The 24,623-nt window shown below is 39.9% G+C and overlaps 1 protein-coding gene across 4 annotated transcripts; it reads left to right on the top strand.

The window, feature by feature from the left end:
• Window positions 1-1,565: 1,565 nt before the first annotated feature.
• LOC100521789 (pancreatic alpha-amylase) lies at window positions 1,566-22,990 on the top strand. Of its 4 annotated transcripts, none has more exon segments than NM_001444991.1 (12): window positions 1,566-1,722; window positions 3,912-4,065; window positions 14,073-14,286; window positions 14,649-14,795; window positions 15,642-15,839; window positions 16,454-16,684; window positions 18,109-18,242; window positions 18,985-19,107; window positions 19,200-19,299; window positions 21,071-21,189; window positions 21,295-21,420; window positions 22,770-22,990. In NM_001444991.1, coding segments are annotated over 10 exon segments (1,536 nt in total). In that variant the 5' UTR covers window positions 1,566-1,722; window positions 3,912-4,065; window positions 14,073-14,118; the 3' UTR covers window positions 22,960-22,990.
• The last annotated feature ends 1,633 nt before the right edge of the window (window positions 22,991-24,623 follow it).

Here is a 24,623-nt window from a genome sequence, read left to right as displayed (position 1 = left end):
CTATGAGCTCACTCTAGAATTAGATTGCTTCGTTTTGAATTTCAGCCCCAACATTTACTAAAATATGTTGATGGGCATGAAGAGTTTCCTTATCTGAAGACTGAGTATAATCATCATTCCGTTCTGCATTTATATATGTGTGAGGAATCAAAGTGATACTACGTGGAAATGGCATATAGTAACACCCAATGCATAGAGTTAATTACTGTTAATTATTTTTGTATTTTTATCATATTCATCAGCACTATTGCTCTTACCATTTTCTAAATGAGGACCTAAATGCAATCTCTAGACTTCATGTTTTCTCTGAGGTTCACATAGTAGACGGCAAAACTTGGATTTAAAATTAAATTTTTGGCTTAGAGACTGTTTCCACTCCAGTCATACTTATTTAATTTGACATCATCATATTCTGTGTCTTTAAGGTTATTTTAGCAAAGAGCTTTTTTCTTATAGATTGATATTGATGGTTCAGGGGAAAAAGACTAGTTGAGGCTGGGATGTTGCCAGAGGCCAGCTCTGGCGGCCAGGGAGTATACATCCCGATTGGAGAGGGACAAGGCGTCGGCGAATGTACAATTGTACAATTACGGAGACAGCCTCTTTGTCCCTTCTTTCAGGGCGCTGGACTGCTCAAAATTTTATTGGCAACAGTGGTTGATTATATAGACAGTTTTTTGCTGCAGATTACATCACAGTGTTAAAAGTACATTGGTTAACTATTACATGGTATAGCAGCTATGCATCGTGTTTTAAGATCTTTGTTTTAACTAAACTTAGTGGGTACAATTTAGGGGCAGTTAGGTACAATACATCATGTTTTAAGATCTCTGTCTTAACTAAACTTAGTGAGTACAATTTAGGGGCAATTAGGTACAATACATCGTGTGGAAAGGAGGAGACAGTACAAATCATCCCATGACCAGCCAGTCTTTACAATCTGAAGAGTTCACAGACACAAGAATTTGGCATTCACAAATCTTGTTTGTAGACTGGTGCTTATTCAAAGCGTTATGGCAGGGAGACAGTGTAAGTAAATATAAGCCAACTTAACTAAACTAGCTATCACTTAAAAGCTTTTAAAATCAAAGACAAAACTCACAGCTAGGTTTTTTGGATAATATATGGCTAACTTCTATGGGTCTCATAAAATCCTGACTCTAAAGTTTACTACATAACTAGTTAATAGATAAACACTATGTTTTAACTAAGTTGGATTAAAATAGGGGAAAATCCTTCAGGATGAAATTCTTACTATATTACTGTTGTAACTTTGTTAAATCACAAATCACCACAGGAAGATAAGAATGGGAAATAAGAATAATCAGTAAATAATCAGGAAAGACTGAGGAAAACTGAATAGCAGGTGAATAACAGAAAAGACTAAGTTATCCATGGGACAAGCCCCACGCAGCAACACAAAATGGGAATTTATCCTGGGAAATTTAGTTTTCCACCTATGTCAGCAGGCGAGCCTTATTGTCTTCTGGGGCCTGTCCTCGGAATTGTGCCCTACAGGCCGGCATCCCCTTGTTTAGGAACCTGCCCTCAGAATGGTACCATTCAGACAGGCCGCTTTTCCTGATTAGGAGACTGCCCTCGGAACTGCACCGTTCAGGCGAGCTCCCTTCCTCGGCTTCTTGTATCTTCTCGGCTCCCCGCACTGAGAGAGGCTACTGAGAACGAAAGAAGAAGAAAAAGAGAAAGCGAGCAACTGAAAAGGTACAGTGTAATTTGAAGAAGTGGCAGGGCAGCAAACTGAGCTAGAAGAGGGAAGTCGGTGATTTGCTAGGAAGCAGGAGTGATAATGGCCAATCTGGTGCTGTTGTGGTGTTTAGATTAGACTCTGTATGGATTAGGTTTGGAGAATTAAAGCAGGGCCATAACAACACCTATTGAAATGAAAATTATTCTAGGAAATCTCTAAAGATCTAAGGTCAGCATTTGTCCTAATTGAAGACAAAGCAAAATCAGAGCTGTGTGGTTCTGCTTTTTTAATAAATGAAAACACTGAGCTCTGGGTCTGGGAGATTGCTGACTTAGGGAAGTTGATGTGGTAAGTTATTTAAAGGTATTTTTGAATGTCATATAGCTCCCCCCTCTCTTTGTGTCTTGAAATAAGTGTTTTCTGACGTATGCTTTGCTATTGTTCAACTGTTGGCAGTTTATTTTAGGCTTGTTGACAACTCAGGTTTCAATTTCCAGCAGCGCAAAACGTATTATTTGTATTTGCAATGCATCTGGACTTTGGCTCAAAGTATTTATGTGTCATAAATCTGGTATGCAAACTTGATTATCTTTGCTTTTGCTTCTCTAATCTTCACATGTGACTTGTGAAGCTGAGCTTGAGTTTATTTTCCTTTTTGTTTCCTTTTTTTCAGGGATGACAGGATACTGTTTTGAGAATTTTGTACGTAATTCAGTATCAAATTTAGAAGATAAATTATGGCGTTTTTTGGTACAAGAAACTACTAACTCGACCAAGTACTATAGTAATAACACTACCTCAACCTCTAGAACCTTGAAAACTGGCAAAATGGGAAGAAAGAAAAAAAAAACACTTGGAGATAAATATGTGATAAAATACCAAGTGTAACCGAGACATTGAAAGTATTTCCATTAAAATATTTTATGATGTTATTTGCTATAAAGATATTTAAGAGGTATCCGGGCTGGTAGCTATAAATGGTGAGGGAGGATAACTTGTCTCTTCTTGGTTAGCATTACTTTATTTACATGTTAGAAGATATTTGTATCTGCCCAATCACATCTGAGATGTGAAGTCACTTTGGATAGAGGATATGAGCTTTGAAAATAGGTAACTACTATATCTATAAGTAGAAAGGAAGCTATAGAATTATACAAGTTTGTTGCCTACTTCTGTTTTTTTCTAACATTTTAGTAGATCTTCTTTATTTTATTTATGTCACCGTTTTGGTGCACTTTAATCAGGCTTGAAGCTAAGTCACTAAATTTATGGCATTCAGTATGTTAAGAGAAATCATGAATTTATCTTAGAGCCTATCCCCTGTAGTGCCACTTATATTGGGCACAGTGAATAAAATAACAAAAGCCTCTTATATAATACTGATTGAGAAAAAAACACTTGAGAATATCAGTAACTAACAAACTTTTTGATAGCTCCGAGTTAACAAAAAATTTTTCGTTCTTCACATTGCAGGTGTTTTGCTAAAACTTCAAATAGAAGCACTCCCTCAGGAGTATTGCTTTGGTGCTGAGATATTATCAAATATCCTATTTAATTTTTTTTGGAATTCCCAAGACATCTCATTTTGCACATTATAGTAACCACTAGATATTTGAATTTTTAAAAAAAGTTTCTTTTATGGAAATCCAGGAACTATGTGGTGTGAGCAACAGAGTAGTGATGCAAGTATCATTAACTGTGAATAGCTTTTCTGAGGAGAACCATTGTAGGAAAACTGTAATGGGAAGTAGACATAACAGTTATTTCAAGTTCTTATTTTTTTGTTTTGTTTGTGATGCCAAAGATGTCAGAATGTGCTTGCAGATTTTACTTCACACCTTTAAATACACTTTAGATGTGGATCCTTGGTTGATCCTTGGGTAGGAGCTTAGATGATTAGATATCTCCATCTATGCTGGGATGCTAATAAAATTTGCCAGATTTTGTCTGAAAGTGATCCTTTAACACAGTTTTAAAATACTTTGTGGAAAACACTTGTTATTTAAAGAACAGTTCAGAGGTAACTGATGAGGCAATGCTGAGAAGCTACTTCACACTAACATGTACTTTGCCAAAAGCGCTGAAGATTTTCTAAAAAGAGAGCGAGAGAGCAAGCAAGGAAGAAATCAAAAGAAAAGAAAATGTGGGAAAAAATTGAAGGTGGAAAACATGGCTGGTTCCTTCTCATTTTCATATCCCGTAGGTTCCTCTGGGGGATATTGAAAATACTCCCCCCGAGATAGAGAAAGTATTACTAGAATTTGGGAAGAGTGGAATGAAAAGACAGAATGTCCAAGTGATGATAAGTGAAAGTGGGAAGAGAACCTGAGTTTGCAGCAGTTTGAATAGCAGCAGAGGTAAAGATAACCATACTTTAATAACACCAGCGTTACAGCAACCAAATGCCTCGAGCTTTTCCTGTGTCTCTGCACTGTGGTAACAGCTCTGCCTGTGTTAATCCATTTACTCTTCATAAGGGCTCTGTGAGGTACACGATCCATGTTTTAGTTCACAGGTGGATTTAGAGATAGTACTTGCCAGGATCCCACAGCTGATAAGTGGCAGGGTCAGGGTGTACCTTAGAGGTTAACTCCTAAGGCCGTGTTCTTAACCGTTACAATTTTAACATTTGTAACCATGAGTCAGTGTGAAGTTCCAATGATGCCCCTCTTCTCTAATTCTCAACTCCTTATCACCATCAGTCCAATATCATCCTCTACCTAGTCAGTCTTCTATTGTCTTTCTAATACACATCTACATGCAGCTAGTCTTTTGCCTTCCTTGCAATGTTTCTCTTCCTATTTGTTTGTGAAAAGCTTTTTGGGGAGGGGGGCGGGGAGGGAGGGAATTAAACTCCTCTCCCTGCTTTGAAGGCACCTTTTTATATGCTGCCTCCTACCTGCCCCATCTATTGGCTGCTGGGCTTTGCCCCAAATTGTGATGGTGGATTCAACATCTCTGTGTGTACCTTGTCGACTCCTGAGGGCCCTGCTCTACAGGCCCGATAATTCCACCAAGTGGTTTGGGCCATGCATACTAGTTGCTTATGGATAGCAGCTGTTCTGACTGGCTGCTGTCTGTCCTAAAACAGTTTGTTAAATATTTCGTGTGCCGTTTCTGAAACCATCATTTTCTTGCTGGAAACTGCCAAATCTGTCTGTCGTCTTTTTTCTTGTCTAATGCTTTTTGATATGTCAAGCTCAGTATATCCTGTATTAGCTCCTCCGTTTCCCTAAACCAAGTCTGCCTCTAGATTGCACTGTGAGCGTTGTCACTGTTCCACTCAGTAAACTTTAAATTGCAGCGTTGTTTTTGACCCTTCCTTTTCTCTATTCCCCTACTTCTGTAGAATTAGCTCCGCTACATCTACTGCCTCTCTCCTCTCGGTATCAATTAGTTCTTGCTGAATAGCAGAAATTTATGATGTCTTGCGTGTGTGTAAGTTGACTAGGTGGTTCTTCTGCTGGTTTGCCTCTGGAGTAATCATTCAGCCACAGTGAGCTGGAGGATCAGCTCACATGGTTGGGATGGCTTGGGACAATTAGAGCTCCCCATGTGGCCTTGCATCCCAGTTAGCGTCACAGTTCCCATCGCAGATTTTCAAGAGATCAAGACCCACTGTGCAGATGCTAGTCAGACGTTTATTGTGTCTTATTTGCTGACATTCTTCTGGACCAAACAAGTTATAAACCAATTCCATAGGCTGTGTAGGAAGAGATTCCACAAACATAGGGATGCTGGCAAGTGTCATTCCTAGGGTGGCACTTCTTGTTACCATTTTACCATAGTCTCCTAGTATTAATTGTGATTGCTGGAACTCTCGTTCAGATTTCCTTTTCCCTCCCTTCCTTCCTTCCTTCCTTCCTTCCTTCCTTTCCTCCCTTTCTTCCCTTTCTTCCCTTTTCTTTCTTCTTTCCTTTTTCTTTTTTGGCTGCCCAGAGGCCTATGCAGTTCCTGGGCCAGGACTCATATCCAAGCTGCAGTTGTGAGTTACGCCACAGCTGTGGCAATGCCACATCCTTAACCCACTGTGCCAGGACAGAGATGCTGCTGATCCTCTTGAGCCACAGCGAGTCTCCCTAGTTCCCATTTCCATCACTACTCTGTTTTACTCCCGTACAGGTGTTCCTTTTTTTCTGTCTCCTTTATCTTCATCTTTCAATCCATTTGGTCTACTCCAAAAGCTCTAATCATGTTACCTTCCTGCTGAAAAACAAACAAATGGATAGAAGCCTTCTCTAGCTGGACATAGCTTTCAAAAGAAAGCTTTCTTCTCCCTGACTTTGAGAGACCCCCGGTATAGCTTTCCTACTGTAAGCCCTATGTAAAAGGATGGGTCCTCCCTGTCTAACTAATGTTCTTCGAAGGTGTATTGATTTCCTGCTGTTCTCCTTGCCCAGTGGATGTATTGTTTTCTTAGGTAGAAGCCATATCACCTTATCTCTTTTGGTTAAAATCAAACCCACTCTTCAGGTCACTTTTACCTATTACCATGGATCACCAAGGATTTTCCTGTTAATGAAATACTAAAGCACGTTCCTCATGTCTCTTTTAAGATAGTGATCATATCCTTCATTTTATTATTGTTATTTGTCTTTGTGTGTGGATGCGTCCTTTCTGTGATTTAACATGGGAAAGGTGCCACATCAGGGGTCCAATAGAAATATAATGAAAACCACATAAATATTTCTTTATTATTATTTTAATTTTTTTTATGCTGTACAGCATGGGGACCAAGTTAGTCTTACATGTATACATTTTTTTCCCCACCCTTTGTTCAGTTGCGATGTAAGTATCCATACATAGTTCTCGATGCTCCTCAGCAGGATCTCCTTGTAAATCCATTCCAAGTTGTATCCGAAAAGCCCAAGCTCCCGATCCCTCCCACTTCCTTCCTCTCCCCCCAGGCAGCCACAAGTCTCTTCTCCAAGTCCATGATTTTCTTTTCTGTGGAAATGTTCATTTGTGCTGGATATTAGATTCCAGTTATCATATGGTATTTGTCTTTGTCTTTCTGACTCATTTCACTAGTGCGAGAGCCTCTTTTTCCATCCATGTTGCTGCAAATGGCATTATGTCATTATTTTTTATGGCTGAGTAGTATTCCATTTTGTATATATATCACATCTTCCGAATCCAATCATCTGTCAATGGACATTTGGTTTGTTTCCATGTCCTGGCTATTTTGAATAGTGCTGCTATGAAATTGCAGGTGATTGTGTCTCTTTTAAGTAGAGTTTTGTCCAGATATTTTCCCAAGAGTGGGATTGCTGGGTCATATGGTAGTTCTATGTATAGATTTCTAAGGTATCTTCGAACTGTTCTCCATAGTGGTTGTACCAGTTTACATTCCCACCAGCAGTGTAGGAGGGTTCCCTTTTCTCCACAACCCCTCCAGCACTTGTTATTTGTGGACTTATTAATGATGGCCATTCTAACTGGTGTGAGGCGGTATCTCATGGTAGTTTTGATTTGCATTTCTCTTATAATCAGCGATGTTGAGCATTTTTTCATGTGCTCATTGGCCATCTATATATCTTCCTTGGAGAACAGTCTATTCAGGTCTTTTGCCCATTTTTCCATTAGGTGATTGGCTTTTTTGCTGTTGAGTTGTATAAGTTGCTTATATATTCTAGAGATTAAGCCCTTGTCCATTGCATCGTTTGAAACAATTTTCTCCCATTCTGTAAGTTGTCTTTTCATTTTCTTTTGGGTTTCCTTTGCTGTGCAAAAGCTTTTCAGTTTAATGAGGTCCCATTGATTTATTTTTGCTGTGGGAGACTGACCTGAGAAAATACTGATGAGGTTGATGTCAGAGAGTGTTTTGCCTATGTTCTTTTCTAGGAGTTTGATGGTGTCTTGTCTTACATTTAAGTCTTTCGGCCATTTGGAGTTTATTTTTGTGCATGGTGTGAGGGTGTGTTCTAATTTCATTGCTTTGCATGCAGCTGTCCAGGTTTCCCATCAATGCTTGCTGAACAGACTTTCTTTTTCCCATTTTATGTTCTTGCCTCCCTTGTCAAAGATTAATTGACCGTAGGTGTCTGGGTATATTTCTGGGTTCTCTATTCTGTTCCATTGGTCTGCCTGTCTGTTTTGATACCAGTACCACACTGTTTTGATGACCGTGGCTTTGTAATATTGCTTGAAGTCTGGGAGAGTTATGCCCCCTGCTTGGTTTTTGTTTCTCAGGATTGCTTTGGCGATTCTGGGTCTTTTGTGGTTCCATATAAACGTTTGGATTGTTTGTTCTAGTTCTGTGAAAAATGTCCTGGGTAATTTGATAGGGATTGCATTGAATCTGTAGATTGCGTTGGGTAGCATGGCCATTTTTACAACATTGATTTTTCCATTCCATGAACATGGAATATCTTTCCATTTCTTTACATCTTTTTTGATTTCTTTGATTAAAATTTTATAGTTCTCAGCATATAAGTCCTTTACCTCCTTGGTCAGGTATATTCCGAGGTATTTGATTTTGTGAGGTGCAATTTTAAAAGGTATTATATTTTCATATTCCTTTTCTAGTATTTCATTGTTGGTATACAGAAATGTGACTGATTTCTGAATGTTAATCTTATATCCTGCTACTTTGCTGAATTTATTAATCAGTTCAAGTAGTTTTTGGGTTGAGTCCTTAGGGTTTTCTATGTATAGTGTCATGTTGGCTGCATGCAGTGATAGTTTTATCTCTTCTCTTCCTATTTGGATGCCTTTTATTTCTTTTGTTGGTCTAATTGCTGTGGCTAGGACTTCCAAAACTATGTTGAATAGCAATGGTGAGAGTGGGCATCCCTGTCTTGTTCCAGATTTGAGTGAGAAGGCTTTCAATTTTTCTCCATTGAATATTGCATTTGCTGTGGGTTTGTCATAAATGGCTTTGATTATGTTCGGGAATGTTCCCTCTATACCCACTTTGGCGAGAGTTTTTATCATGAATGGATGTTGGACTTTGTCAAATGCTTTTTCTGCATCTGTGGAGATGATCATGTGGTTTTTGACTTTTGTTCATGTTGTGTGTGACATTGATGGATTTGCATATGTTGAACCATCCTTGTGAACCTGGGATGAACCCTACCTGGTCATGGTGTATGATCTTTTTGATATGTTGTTGGATTCAGTTGGCTAAGATTTTGTTGAGAATTTTTGCATCTATATTCATCAAAGATATTGGCCTATAGTTTTCTTTTTTGGTGGCATCTTTGTCTGGTTTTGGAATTAGGGTGGTGGTGGCGTCATAGAATGTCTTTGGGCGTGTTCCTCCTTCTTCAGCCTTTTGAAAAAGTTTGAGGAGAATGGGCACCAGATCCTCTTTATATGTTTGGTAGAATTCGCCTGTGAAGCCGTCTGGCCCTGGACTTTTATTTGCAGGGAGTGTTTTTATGACCTCTTCAATTTCATTTCTAGCGATTGGTCTGTTCAGTTGGTCTGTTTCTTCTTGATTCGGTTTTGGCAGGCTGTAAGATTCGAGAAAATTGTCCATTTCTTCCAAATTGTCAACTTTGTTGGCATATAGTTGGTCATAGTATTCTCTTGTGGTTTTTTTGTATTTCTGCGGCAATATCCATTGTGATTTCTCCTTTTTCATTTCTAATTTTGTTTATCTGGGTTCTTTGTCTCCTCTTCTTAGTGAGTCTGGCCAGGGGTTTGTCAATTTTGTTTACCTTTTCAAAGAACCAGCTCTTGGTTTTATTAATTTTCTCTATTGTTTTTTGAATCTCTAGTTTATTGATATCCTCTTTGATCTTTATAATTTCCTTCCTTCTGCTGACTTTAGGTCTTTTTTGTTCTTCTTTTTCTAATTCGTTTAGGTGGAGGGTTAAGTTGTCAATTTGGGATCTTTCTTCTTTTTTGAGAAAGGCCTGTATTGCTATAAATTTCCCTCTGAGCACTGCTTTTGCAGCAACCCATAGTTTTTGAGATGTGTCTTCATGATCATTTGTCTCAAGGTATTTTTCAATTTCCTTCTTAATTTCCTCATTGACCCATTGGTTTTTCAGTAGCATGTTGTTTAGTCTCCATGTAGTACATTTTTTCTCATTTATTTTCCTGTGGTTGATTTCTAGTTTCATGCCATTGTGGTCAGAGAAGATGGATGAAATAATTTCTGTGCTCCTAAATTTGTTGAGGTTAGCTTTGTGTCCCAATATGTGGTCGATTCTTGAGAATGTTCCATGCGCACTTGAGAAGAATGTGTATTCTGGTTTTTTTGGATGTAGTGTCCTGAGGATGTGAATTAAGTCTAACTTTTCTATTGTTTCCTTTAGGATCTCTGTTGCTTTATTGGTTTTGTGTCTAGAGGATCTGTCCATTGGTATGAGTGGGGTATTAAAGTCTCCTACTATGATTGTATTCCCATCAATTTCTCCCTTTATGTCTGTTACTATTTGTTGTATGTATCTGGGTGCTCCTGTGTTTGGGGCATATATGTTGATGAGAGTAATATCCTCTTCTTGGATGGACCCCTTAATCATTAAATAGTGTCCTTCTTTGTCTTTCTTTATGTCTTTTATTTTAAAGTCTATTTTGTCTGATATGAGTATTGCTACTCGGGCCTTTTCCAGGCAGCACCCAGCAACCCCGGCCCAGCTAGCAGCTCCCACCCTCCGGGGGTGCTGCAGTCCCATGGAACAGCTACCCCGCCCTGCCAGCCCCCCTGCAAGAGCCCCCACAGCCCAGAAAAGCTAGAACAAGCTTGGCCCAGCCGTGCAAAATCTGCCTCCATTCTGAGGTGGTCCTTCCAATTCCAGCTGCCCTGGGGAAGAGCCCCTTGGGTTCTCAGTGGCCCAGTTAGCTGCTCCCGCCCTCAGAGGGCAGGCAGGCCAGGGCAGGGAAAGCCCGGGCAGTGGTCGGCTTCCCACAAATGGTGAGGCCAGCCCTCCAGGATGGCAGGCAGTCTCAGGTCCAGTGCGTGTGCATGGGGTAGGGGTTGGAGGGGAATGCACTGGGAAGCAGAGCTTTCTGATAACTGGAGGGCAAGTGAGCTCGCTGTGGCATGGGAAGTATGCTGTGGCAGCCCACCCCTCCTCCTCTCCCTTCCCCAACACTGGTGCCTTGTCTCTCCTGCAGATCCAGCTCTTCTCCCAGGTTCCCTCTGAGGTGGCTTTCCATTCCCCAACCCTAAACGTATTGCTCCCTCCACCCGCAACGCTCAGCTTTCTAGACTCCCAGGCAGTCTCTGCCCCGCCAATCTGACAGATCGCTTCCTAGTCCCCCAGAGTGGTCTCTGCCCTGCCAGTCTGACTGACCAGTTCCTAGTCCCCCAGGCAGTCTCTGCACCGCCCACCCTAGCCCGTTTCCGGGACTAATCTCCAGAGCCAAGGTCTCGTGTCCAGCCCCCATCGAAGCCTCTTGGTTTTTGGTGACTGTGCAAGTAGTTTGGATGATCTGTTCAGTTCTCACTCTGCTCTTCAGATCTCAGACTTACTACTGTGCACTTCTCTGCATCTGGAGATTCCTCCCATTTGGTTGATCTTTCCATCGGGTAGGTGACTTTCCAGGGCGTAGGATCCCTTTCTCCTCCACAGTTCCCTTTCGGGAGTGCATGTCCAGCCCCGATTCCCTTTCTCTCACTCTCCTCTTTTCTCTTGTTTTGCCCAGTTATGTCATGAGATTCTTGCCGTTGTTGAAGTTTAGGTTCTTCTGCCAGCGACAAATTGCTGTTCTGTGTGAATTGCTTAACCTCACACAGATATGGGTTTTTATTGTGTGTTTGTGGGAGAGGGCGAGCATGTCCCCCTACTCTTCCGCCAAGTTGCCTTCTCCCACATAAATATTATTTAAAAAATTTGTAGCCAGATTAGAATAAACTAAAAAAAAAAAGCCCCTGGAAAATTTAATGTTAATAATAAATTTCATTTCTCACAACAAGTAAACAATGTACAAATTAACTTTTTACATTTCTTCACCATCACTCTTCAAAAACTAGAGTAACTTTGACACACGTAGCACATTTCTGTTCAGAATAATTGTATTAAAACCATTTATTGGTCACATGAACCATCGTGCTGTTTGTTTTTCTAGGAATATTAAATATGAAATCTGCTCTTAATAAGGCTTATCCAGGATGACAGTCATGTAAATCCTTACTTTTTATAACATTAATCCAATATCAATAACATCCCATAGGTTAAAACCTGCCATACAGAGGAGTGCTTAACTCTGGCTGAGAATATCAATATAAGTTTCATAAAGGTATTTTTTCAACTGCATATGAAAGTAGGAGTAGTTACTAGCTATTGAAGGGTGATACAAGAAAGAAGAAAAGCCCTGGAAAGTCATGAAAGAATAAAATTGCTTGTCAAATATGGATAACATTTATTTTTTGCAGGAGATGTATACTGGGGACTCTGCACTTGTGTTCCGCCCCTCTAACAATTTGAAATATTGAACTCCCAACTCCCAATGGTATGGTATTAGGCTGTGGGGTCTTTGGGAACAACTTAGGTCAAAGTGACATCATGAGAGTGGAGGCCCCATGATGGGTTAGTGTCCTTGTACGAAGAGAAGGAGAATCAAGATCTCTGAGCTCCACACTCCGTGAGGATACAAGAAGCTTGCTGTCTGTGAACATGGAATGGGGCTTTCGCAAGACACTGGAGCTGCTGATAGTGTAGTCTTGGGTTTCCCAGCCTCTAGAAATGTGAGAAAGAAATATTTGTGCTAAGCCATCCAGCCTATATGGCATTCTTGTTACAGCAGCTGGAACTGAATGAGAAAAATAGGACACGGAGTATGTTCACGACGTGGGCTGGAGGAGGGACCGAAGGAGAGTGTTGGGATTCACAGAGTGCTCTCGGAACCCCCTCCACAAAGCTAGTACTTCCTCACTTTTCCTCATCTTAGTAAATGGTGTCATCAGATACCTGTTTCTTCAATTTTTCTCTTTCCCCCAGTCTTCGGTGCTAATCTATCGATAAACCGATTGCTTCTCCACCTCTGAGATATATTCTATCAGGGCCCTAGAGCAGCCACTTTCCTCTTTCGTGGACCACTACAAAAGCCTACCTGATCTCTTGGCCCCCAGTCGTGTCCTCCTATAATCCGGTTTTTCACAGCAGAGCAAGAATGGTTTTCTTGGAAAGGAAATCAGAATCTCTTCACTCATCTTCTTTCAGCCTCAAAAGCCCTCTCTTTCCTTATGTTCTACAAGGTTCTACATGATCTGGCCTACCTCTCTGATTTCATCTCATTTTACTCTTCCCTTTGTCACTCACACATGTTTAGCTGCACTGATGTTGAAAGTTTGTTCAGTGTCACTTGAGTATCCCATGGTTGTTCCTACCTTGGGCTTTTGCTATTGCACTTTCCTCTATGGAGACTGCTTTTCCTCTGATCTTCAAATAAGTGGGTCCTTCTACTCCTTCCAGTTCTGGTTGACAATCACTCCCTCTGAAACAGCTTTCCTGACTATTTCCAGTCTAAAATATCCGGATGGGTCAGTCCTTTTCCCTTCTACTGCACCGTGGGTTCATGCTAGTTCTCATTGCTCTCTTTAACTTAGTATCTTTGTTGTTATCATTCCTTCCTGCTATATTTTCCTTACCTTCCCCTAGAATGTAGACTGCCTGAGAACAAGAGTCTTGTCTGTCTTGTTTATCCTTGTATCCTGAGTATCATGCCGGCATTTAGCAAAAGCACTCGGCCACTACCTGTTGGATGAATGGATTAGGTTTTTCCCACCTGTACGGTTATGTCTTTACTAGGATTTCTTGTACCTTACGAAGGAAAATAGATGTGGATTCATTAACTTAGTGTTTTAGCACATATAAGGGACTTTTTGCTAGAAGGAGAAAAAAAAAAAAAGTCCATTCTTTCCTGCTACAGCCAGTGCATTTTCACATGCGTTAATGTAAGCGTGGGGAAAAAAAAATCTGACTCCTAAAGTCGTGGTCATTTCACTTCCAGATAACTTCCTAAATCTTAGTGGAGAATCTCAAGTATCTAACAACTGGGGTAGGAGGTACCAACCGAACTGAGTTGAATAACATGTGTCTTTTTACAATGGAAACATTGCACGTGTTTACAGACAGTTAGGGCACCATTGTGACTGTGAATTCAGTTGGCTCTAATTCCGCCTCTGTCAGTGAAGGACTTCAGAAATAAGATCTAATCCTACCTAAACAATACATGATTAAGGCCTTTCTGTAGATAACATGCCAGATGTTTCAAAACTTGCTGTTCCCTCAGTAAGGAAAACATTGTCTGAAAAGGTCATTTAGATAGTATTCCTGGGAGATTTTCGGGATGTTCCTCACCTGTTTAGTGTAATTATCAATAGTTATTTTTGGAGTATGCATTCACGGTTTGTGCTCTAAGTATTTATTCATGTCAATATTTGCTTTGTAAAATATGCTTCTTGCAGGATTATAAATACTTGCCGGGAAGACCGTTGACAACCTCAGAGCAAAATGAAGTTGTTTCTGCTGCTTTCAGCCTTTGGGTTCTGCTGGGCCCAGTATGCCCCACAAACCCAGTCTGGACGAACGTCTATTGTCCATCTGTTTGAATGGCGCTGGGTTGACATTGCTCTTGAATGTGAGCGGTATTTGGGCCCCAAAGGATTTGGAGGGGTACAGGTGGGTATGGTTCGCAGTATAAATTGGAGATTTTGCCGTGCCTAGAGTAAAAGGCATTGCGATCTGTGTCTGTGAAGCTGGGACGTTAGTTCACAGGTTAAGCAGGCGAAGTAAAACAGTTTTCTGAAGAAGAAACACACGTGAAATTGTTGGCAACTCACTGTTTTATTTCTAATACCATATTTTTTAAGCAGGACATTTCCGCTGTGATATTGATATTCTTACCTGGTTGTAAAGAACGGTGGCAGCATATACAAAGATTCAGAAAAGAAAAAAATACTGTGTTACTGAATAGTTTCCAGGATGGTCAGCGATACAGAGTGAGCCATAATTGATACTTATTAAGGTTGTTTTATTTGCAGGTCTCCCCCCCCAATGAAAATATAGTAGTCACTAACCCTTCAAGACCTTGGTGGGAGAGATACCAACCAGTGAGTTACAAGTTATGTACCAGATCAGGAAATGAAAATGAATTCAGAGATATGGTGACTAGATGTAACAACGTTGGCGTAAGTGAATTAAAGCTTCCTTTAAAAATCTTGTGTAGAGAACTCATTTCTCTCTCCTGTCTCAATTTCCTCTTGAGAAGAACAGTTTTCCTATACTTTCCAGGTCCACTGCATGCTTTAGCTCTAAACTCAAATGTAATTGTTGTCTTATGTTCGACTTTGGTAAACATTTGAGTATGTGCCCTCTGTCTACTACAGGAGATATAAGTAAGAGTTTAAGGCCATGAACTTACTGATGAAGCAGAATATCAACTTTGACCCCGTATGACTTTTTCTGGGGGACCTTGTTTTGGAGTGAGAAATTGGAATTCTAGTTACAGGTTTTGCTGTTGCCTTAATGTGGCTCGTGTCCCCACCCATAATTTTGGGGTCTTCCTTCCTGTAGGTCCTTTGATGGTAAATAATGCCATAATTATTTTCTCTTTGAGGAGGAGTGTAATGAGCGAGAATATCTACTCTTCCTTCTTCTGACCCTACACAGGTGGTAGAGACTGGCTGCTTATTTCTAAGGACGACCTATGGACATGTCAAAAGTCAATAATCGCTCCGGCCTCAGCTGATTCTTACTGACCACCATAAAAAGGCTGTGCTTTTTTTCGTGGTTATGGTAGTTTGGGGTTCTCTCAGTGTATCCCACACGCAGGTAGTTGGCCAAATGGCTAGAACGCCTGTGGGCCTTCCCAGTGATTTCCTCTCACACTTGACCTTTGCTCTTCTGGGAAGCTAAGGTATAAGATAAGGAAGAGGTATCTTAGAGTGTTGCTAACATGCGGTACACCTTGATCAGGAGTCTTCTAATTTCTGCCTCTTTAGAAGGTAACCTGAAATGGAACCTTTGACTTTCAGGTGCGTATTTATGTGGATGCTGTCATTAATCATATGTGTGGAAGTGGTGCAGCTGCAGGAACGGGCACCACTTGTGGAAGTTATTGCAACCCTGGAAACAGGGAGTTTCCAGCAGTCCCATACTCTGCTTGGGATTTTAACGATGGTAAATGTAAAACTGCAAGTGGAGGAATCGAGAGCTATAATGATCCTTATCAAGTAAGTAAAAAAATTAAAAAAGCAAGAACTATCTGTGCTTCTCAGCAAGTAGGTTATTGCTCTCCATTTAAAAGCTATTAGTCCAGATTCCTTAGGAAAACAGGGTTCCAAGTCTGACTGTTAAAATGAGAACCTGGAGTTCCTCTGTGGCTTAGCATGTTAGTAACCAGACAGAGTGTCCATGAGGATGTGGGTATGATCCCTGGCCTTGCTTCGTGGGGTAAGGGTCTGGCATCGCCCCAGGCTGTGGTATCAGTCACAGCTGCAGCTCTGATTGGACTCCTGGCCTGGGCACTTCCAAAGGCTAGAGATGGGGCCATGAAAAGAAACACAGTGAAATAAAAGGAATTTCAGGGCAATGCTTAAAATAGTGTTTTCCAAATTAAATTTCTCCCAGTGAAAAAGCTCATCCTCTTTACTTCCTACCTTCTCCATTTTCATGCTAGAAAATATGTTCCAGGCATGCGCATATGAGGATGGCAGTCTCCTCAGAGACCAAGGCCTAGAATGCAGTAAAGGAATGTCTGTTAATGAGTAAATGAATGCATAGTCAGGTGAATGCTCAGGGAAAGATGATGTTTTCTGTATGAGTCACTCCATTTTTGCCTCAATAGGTCAGAGATTGTCAACTGGTTGGTCTTCTTGATCTTGCACTGGAAAAAGATTATGTGCGCTCCATGATTGCTGATTATCTAAACAAACTCATTGACATTGGTGTAGCAGGGTTCCGAATTGATGCTTCTAAGCACATGTGGCCTGGAGACATAAAAGCAGTTTTGGATAAACTTCACAACCTAAACACCAACTGGTTCCCTGCCGGAAGTCGACCTTTCATATTCCAGGAGGTACCTCAATGTGTATACGTGCATGGGAAACCCTGTAATGTAATTCGTTAGAAAAGCAGTAGCGGGTTTCACTGAAAGTACCATTTCTGTGTAGATTAGTGGCTACAGCATTTACACAGTAGGGTGTTCTTTAACCCCCTTCGAGTCAGAGGTAGCACATCTAGCTGTATCACAAGGGGTGTTTGATACAAACGCGGAGAATCTCCTTAGCCTGCAGACAGCTTGTGGCATTTATCAGCTGCCCAGAGAGCATTCGAGATGACGGGTGGTAATGCAGTTGTTGTCCTGAGCTAGTCTGTGTGACTCACTCTTGGCTCTAGCACTCTCAGCTGTGTTGGTTTAGGCTAACTAACTTCTCTGGGTAGCAATTTTTTTTTTTCCAAAATTAATCGAAAGGGGTCATGGTAATGTCTTTGAAGGATTAAAGAGTTAATATTTATCAACCACGTAGAAATATCGTCATGCAGATATGAAGTGCTGCTATACGTGTGAGCTACTCTTATCATTGACATGTGAGACTACATGAGGCCAGTATTTCACAGGAGTACAGGTCATTTTGTCCCATCACTTGTACTTTCTTTTTTTTTTATTTTTTTTTATTTTCCCACTGTACAGCAAGGGCGTCAGGTTATCCTTAGATGTATACATTGCAGTATCTAGACATAGTTCTCAATGCTATTCAGCGGGATCTCCTTGTAAATCTGTTCTAGACATGAGTATCTAGACATAGTTCTCAATGCTATTCAGCAGGATCTCCTTGTAAATCTATTCTAGGTTGTGTCTGATAAGCCCAAGCTCCCGATCCCTCCCACTCCCTCCCCCTCCCATCAGGCAACCACAAGTCTCTTCTCCAAGTCCATAATTTTCTTTTCTGAGGAGATGTTCATTTGTGCTGGATATTAGATTCCAGTTATAAGTGATATCATATGGTATTTGTCTTTGTCTTTCTGGCTCATTTACCTCAGTATGAGATTCTCTAGTTCCATCCATGTTGCTGCAAATGGCATGATGTCATCCTTTTTTATGGCTGAGTAGTATTCCATTGTGTATATATACCACATCTTCCGAATCCAGTCATCTGTCGATTGACATTTGGGTTGTTTCCATGTCCTGGCTGTTGTGAATAGTGCTGCAATGAACATGCGGGTGCATGTGTCTCTTTTAAGTAGAGCTTTGTCCGGATAGATGCCCAAGAGTGGGATTGCAGGGTCATATGGAAGTTCTATGTATAGATTTCTAAGGTATCTCCAAACTGTTCTCCATAGAAGCATAGGTGTAGCAAAGAAACAGGAATCTTGCTATAAGGAAAACCGTTAGGGGCATTAGGTGCAACACAGACGGTATAAAGCTATTCTCTGGGTAGTGTTAGTTTACCTTGTAAAAGTTCTTCCTTAACATGAAAGTTTTGTCTCCATTTCTACTAGGTGATTGATTTGGGTGGTGAGGCAATTAAAAGCAGTGAGTACTTTGGAAATGGCCGCGTGACAGAATTTAAATACGGTGCAAAACTGGGCACCGTTGTGCGCAAGTGGAGTGGAGAGAAGATGTCTTACTTGAAGTAAGTGAAATGTGAATTATACTTTGATTTACTTCACACATATTTGTGCCATACCCCAACACGGGTTACCTTCTCAAGGCAGATGTCTTTCACGGATTCATTGACTAATACTGTGGTATAATTCCCCAGACTGCAATTGATTATATTTCTTATTTAGAATGTCAGTCACAAGGAAGTATGTCTAGAAAGCCAAAACGTAGAGATTTGCATCTGTGTATTAGAGGACTCTACTAGCCTTGACCAATATTGGTATATAATCTGTTAGTGCTAGGTTCTTATTCAGAAGATTTAGTAGCTATAATGTGGTCCTGCTGTAGAATTCAAATATACTAAGAAATTAATTTCAAATATAAACTCTTTATCTTCTACGAATACAGTATGTAAGCCTTCTTTCATCCCCACTTGTCATTCTGTAGAGTGTGATATCAATGTTCGTTCACCCTTTGGAAATCCACCTCCATCATCATATACCCAAACTATTGGAAACTAATTTTTGTAACACACATCTTCTACCTGTAACGTGAATGTAATTGAAGTATTCCTAAATATAAGCATACATGGAATGTGTCTGAGGATTATATATCTATGTAATTTATGTTTCAAAGGCCCTACACAATAATCATTTCATTAGAGAATTTCATTGGAGGGTCCTCTACTGAAGGAAAGACATATTAGGTTACTCTACAACTGTTATGAACGAATGCATTTATTTGAATTTAACGTTCTTTTGTTTGGTTTGTAGGAACTGGGGAGAAGGCTGGGGTTTCATGCCCTCTGATAGAGCCCTTGTCTTTGTTGATAACCATGACAACCAGCGAGGGCATGGAGCAGGGGGAGCATCTATTCTTACATTCTGGGACGCTAGGTAGGAAACACAGTTCCCCGATTTTGAAGCTCCCTTTGAATGACATTAAAATATTGTTTTCTTCTGTGATGATGGTATTCTGTGCCTTTTAGACTGTACAAAGTGGCAGTTGGATTTATGCTCGCCCACCCTTACGGATTCACACGAGTGATGTCAAGCTACCGTTGGGCAAGAAATTTTGTGAATGGACAAGTAAGTTTTGGTGTTGTCCAAAAAATATCTTTTTCTCAAGGAGAAGAGGTTTTACTTGCACATGATGCCGTGACATACACTACGTATTTTGTCAAATATTTAGGGAAGGCCAGCCTGTTGCAGGGCTCTTTTAGCAATACGGTGGATATTAAAAAATAAAAGCGACTGGTCTCTATTGACCCAGAGTGGGCCAGCTATTTCCAGATATGGTGAGCCTACTTCCTGCCCCCAAATAACCCACTTGAAAATAAGGATACAGCGAGTAAGGTAAGTATGCTTCTCATAAAGACCTACTTCATAGCACTGATATGAGGATGAAAAAGCCACACTTGCCAACCCCTTTAAAAAGTACCTGCCCACAGCACAGGGAGGATAACAAATATTTGTTAAATCCGTTTCTAAAATGTTTGTACTGGCGTGCAGAGAATTTGCCTAGTCGAACGGAGGTTCAGTAGGGAAAACAGAAGAAGAAGGAAAGTGCGTGTCTTAAAGAAGAGCTGTTTGCAGTCTGTTCTAGGAAGGAGAAAGAGCAGAGAAGTTTTGACAATGTGGCAAAGACATGAATCTGAGCAGTAATTTTAAAAAGGAACTGAGACATAGAGTGTTGAAGTATTTGGAAAGTTAGAGGTAAACTTCCTCTTTAATCGGAGGATTTCACATGCAGCTTCAAGTAGCAACTTCACACCTGAATTAGAAAATCGTCTTCATTGCACCCAAGATAGGTATTTATCTACTTTCTCCTCGATCCCTTCCAAGTTAGGAAGCTCATTCCTTTGTGGAGGACCTCGTTTTGTTTTTAGCGAGCTTTACTATTTGGAAGATGTCCCCTTCTCCTGAGCCTATTTCCTATAATTTTCAGTAACTGGCCCTATTTCTGATGGCAGGAGTCATGGCATAAGTCCGTTCTCCCTCTTCCCATAACATTTCCAAGACTTTTTAGGACTTCTGCATGCTAGAAACGTTTGATTTGTCCACTGTTTATGATACGGCATGATTTTAAGACACACTCTGATAACCTTCCTAGGCATAGTCTGTTGTTTATTTAATGATTAAAAGTACCAGTCGGAAGAATACAGTATTGGAGTTCCCTATGCCTGAGAAGTTAAAGATCCAGCATTGTCACTGCGGTGGCTCAGGTTTGATCCCTGGCTAGGGAGTTCCACATGCAGTGGGTGTGGCCGTTAAAAAACTGAAGAAAAAAGAGAACTGCATTTCAAAAAGAAATGCACAATATTAAAAGTTTGGTCAGGTGTGTAAAGATTATTGTGGTGTTTTATTAGTGCACTTACTCAACAAGGAGGAATGAAAGAAAGTAATATTTATTTAGCAGATTTTTGGAAGCATTTTTACATAAATTATTTCAATGTTATAGCAACAAAGCAAAAGCTTCATTTTAAGAAGAGCAAAATCAGGCAGAGAAATGATGAATATTATCTAAGTTTTCTTGGCCAGTTGTCATAGAACCTGCTGTTTCTGACGCAAAAGTCCTTGCCGTTTCCACGAAATTACATTATCTACAAGTGATGTTAAGAAATCATTGCAATTCCTTGGAAAGCAAACGAGAGAGTTAAAAAAAACCAAAACCAATCATACCCTTGTTTGAAATATGGGCGCAGAGAAGGTGAAGTTTGGAAGGAGAAAAGTAAAAATAATGAAGGAGTTGGATTCTAAATGAAGACACCATGAAGACCCCAATAGAACAGATTGAGTTTGGGGAACAGGCTGTGTTAAACATGCCGTCTTTTAAAATGATTTCTTTTTGCCAATCAAGGATGTTAATGATTGGATTGGGCCACCAAATAATAACGGGGTCATTAAGGAAGTTACTATTAATGCAGATACTACCTGTGGCAATGACTGGGTCTGTGAGCATCGATGGCGTCAGATAAGGTAAGACTACTTGTTTAGAGGTATCCTCTAATAATAAACCTTCTGAAGACTTTATCTGAAGCCATGGAATTACTCCTCAACGTTTCCCATGCCATTTTCTCTTAGGAACATGGTTTGGTTCCGTAACGTGGTGGACGGCCAACCTTTTGCAAACTGGTGGGATAACGGAAGCAACCAGGTAGCTTTTGGAAGAGGAAACAGAGGATTCATTGTCTTTAACAATGATGATTGGTAAGTTGATACCCATTTGAAATAATGCTTATGCTTTTATATGTTCTTGGTTTATTGCTGTTTTCTTTCTGCTCACCTAATTTTTTCATAGGTGAAAAAATCTGATTTTTTCAGATTTTTCACCTGAAACATCCTCTAGTCAGTGGATTAAGAAAACATAGTGATGAGAAAACGGCCCAAAGAAAAAGATAGCTTTATTCTTTTGATCTGCTCCCCATAAGCCCTCTCCTAAGGGCTTTCTGTTCTGAGCAATTACTTTCCGTGCACTTTTGTGTATCATATGCAGATGGATAGGATGCCCGTGTATATGCTTACATATACACACTTCACACAAAATACACAAAGTAGTTAATGGAAAAGTTGCGAAATCCCTGGAAGAATGACTTACAGCCTTTGTTGAAACCAAGATAAATTCTGCCTCAGGACCAAAACACTTTTCTCTCTCTCTCTCTCTTTTTCGCCTATTCTGGTCTCTAGTGCTTTTGAGTTTGTCTAGTTCTGTTTTCACTGTCCTATCTCTCTGTGACAAATAATGTTTTTTAAAGTACATGTAAAAAGAATATGTATGTTATATTCAAAGATCGATCTCAGGAGATCTTTTGAGTTTTAGTTCTGAGACTTCTCCTTACTGACTTTTCATTTGTGTTCCCTGAATTCTCTGCTTCAGGTGTATTGATTCCCTCACATAGCAGAAGTCCTCTTTGCAAGCAGTCCAGGGTCTGCCGCCACTCATGCTTAGCTCGTTGTAACCCAAACTGTATTTTACTGATGAAAACTAAATCAAATTCATCTCTTTCTTGATCAAAGAATCCACGGCTGGTTCTTTAATTTCTATCGTTTGTAGATGAGAAGAGGAAAATCGATTTATGAGAGGCTCTACCTTTGAAAACCATATTCTTCTTCATAGAAATGCAAGCGACTTTTTATCTCCTCTTGAAAAGAATAAATTTTTGAGGAAATAATCAAATTTAAATTCTTGGAAGTAATCGGTATTTTCTTGTGCTCAGATGAGGACACATTTAAGATACCTGCGTTTACCACGAGAAGCACTTTTCTCTAAGCGAGGCGATCCAGTCCAATTTGCAATGATACTCTTCGACCTTAAATTTTTACAAAATAATGTTCCCTACTGACTGGGAAATTGCTGTGTTTTCTCTAAGAATAGTTTTGGCCCTGAGAAAAAGATTTACACCCACTGGAGAAGTCCTTGTGTTGTGTTTTCTTTGCACGGAGACCCCGACTTCTTAGAGTTCTACGGCTCAGAGTTAAGCTGCTTGTTTCAGAGATGGCCCGTGTTCCTGCTTTTAATTGTGTTGAACTCAAGTTACATCTTAGCTTTTATTTTACAGGCAATTATCTTCAACTTTGCAAACTGGTCTTCCTGGTGGCACATACTGTGATGTTATCTCTGGAGATAAAGTTGGTAACAGTTGTACAGGAATTAAAGTCTATGTTTCCAGTGATGGCACAGCTCAGTTTTCTATTAGTAACTCTGCTGAAGATCCATTTATTGCAATTCATGCTGAATCCAAATTGTAAAATTTGAATTAAATACATCTTCCAAGAGCAATAAGAAGTGTTTGTTTCCTTTCTTTATGTATGCGACATATAACTTCCTACAATTCATTAGTTTTTGGTAAAAGCTATCATCAGCAATAAACTTGGAAAGCTCAGAAAAGCATGAAAATGACATATATGATTATAAGATGATCGCAAACAACAGTTTGTCAGGTGGCAGAAGACTCACATTGACCTCTTTGTCAAAAAAGTTTCCACAAACTCAGAGAAGCATGCTGACAAGTATTTTTTTGGCCATGAACACAATCTGCCAAGCTGTGTCTCTCTCATGTGTGCCTGTATTTCTTCCGTAAGGTGTTTCTAACCCTTGGGTAGGGGTAGCAGCTTTTATGATGAGTCCCATAGAAAGGTATAAGGTCTGGGTGTTTTTCACAATATATAGGCCCTTTCATGGTTTATTAGGTAAAACAATAAAAGACACTAAAATAATGCAATCCGTAATTCTTAATTTTATGGAGCTCACAGGACTCATCTACTTTACATTATTTTCTCCTTTACTTTCCCTTTCTAATGGCTATAACCTAATGCTATTGCATGGCTCTTTGTCCCGCCTCTTAACCCCCTAATATGGGTGTGTATACTTCACTTTTTTTTTTTCCTCATGATACTCTCACTGTTAATTCTCCTTCACCTGGACTTTAAAATGTGGAATTTATGAAGACGGTCGTCTAGGTCTTATCACTCTCAGTTTAGTTTTTCATGTTTGAATAAGAGAATAGAAACCAAAACTTAGGAAATCTCCACTTTTCTGCCTATACATCAATCTGTTTGTCCTATCACCTACCATTTTCTTACCTTTTTTTTAACTCCATTCTTACTTTTTTTTCCCTCTCTTTCCCTATACATACTAACTTTTATTTACTCAAGCTGCCCAAGTTTCCTTTATCTCCTCAAGTTCAACTCTAGGAAATTCTGCTTCTTCTAACTTTGAAGGTTCTTTTCTTAATTAACTCCTATTCATCATTCAATCTTAGTTCAAAGTCCACGATGACAAGGACACTTAGGATTAGGTCAAGTCTCCCTGTTATTGCCATGACCTTCAATACTTGCCTCTTTAGTGCTCACCATGATACAGTCGGAGTCTGTCTACTGCTCTTTTTTGAATCCTTTGTCTCAGGCAGGATCTGGCACATATTATTTATGAAGTCAAAAATTCTTTGTAGAATAAATTGAGATAATGAAAGAGAAGAAAAGGAAATATGTGTGTATATATATAATTTTTTTTTGAGGGGAAACTTATTTGTAAAGGAAGGCCTAGCAATAGAGATCTTCCTCCCCATTCTCTCTTCAATTCTTCCCCAGTTTAATTAATTTCTGATTACTCTGATATCTCAGGTCATAAAAGGAATCTCATTGAAGCATAAAAAGTACAAGCATATCTCAGAGATATTGCTGATTTAGTTCCAGTTCACCGCAATAATGTGTAGACATCAATAAAGCAAGTTACATGTTGTGTGTGTGTGTTTTTTTTTTCAGTGTTCTAGTGCCTCTAAAGGTTAAATTTACAATGCACTGTAGTCTGTTAAGCATGCAATGGCATTATAGCTTTCAAATGTGCATATGTTACTAAAAAGACCTTATTGGGAAAAGAAGCTCTCAGTGAGTCATAATCTTTTTCCAGTAGT

Source organism: Sus scrofa, chromosome 4 (genome assembly GCF_054392235.1).
Source record: "Sus scrofa isolate SSC_HxYL_T2T_F1_AM1 chromosome 4, Sscrofa_HxYL_maternal_Yorkshire_Landrace_v2.0, whole genome shotgun sequence".
Lineage (NCBI taxonomy): Eukaryota > Metazoa > Chordata > Mammalia > Artiodactyla > Suidae > Sus > Sus scrofa.
Note: the sequence above shows the minus strand (reverse complement) of the source record. Positions and strands in the feature narration are given on the sequence as shown.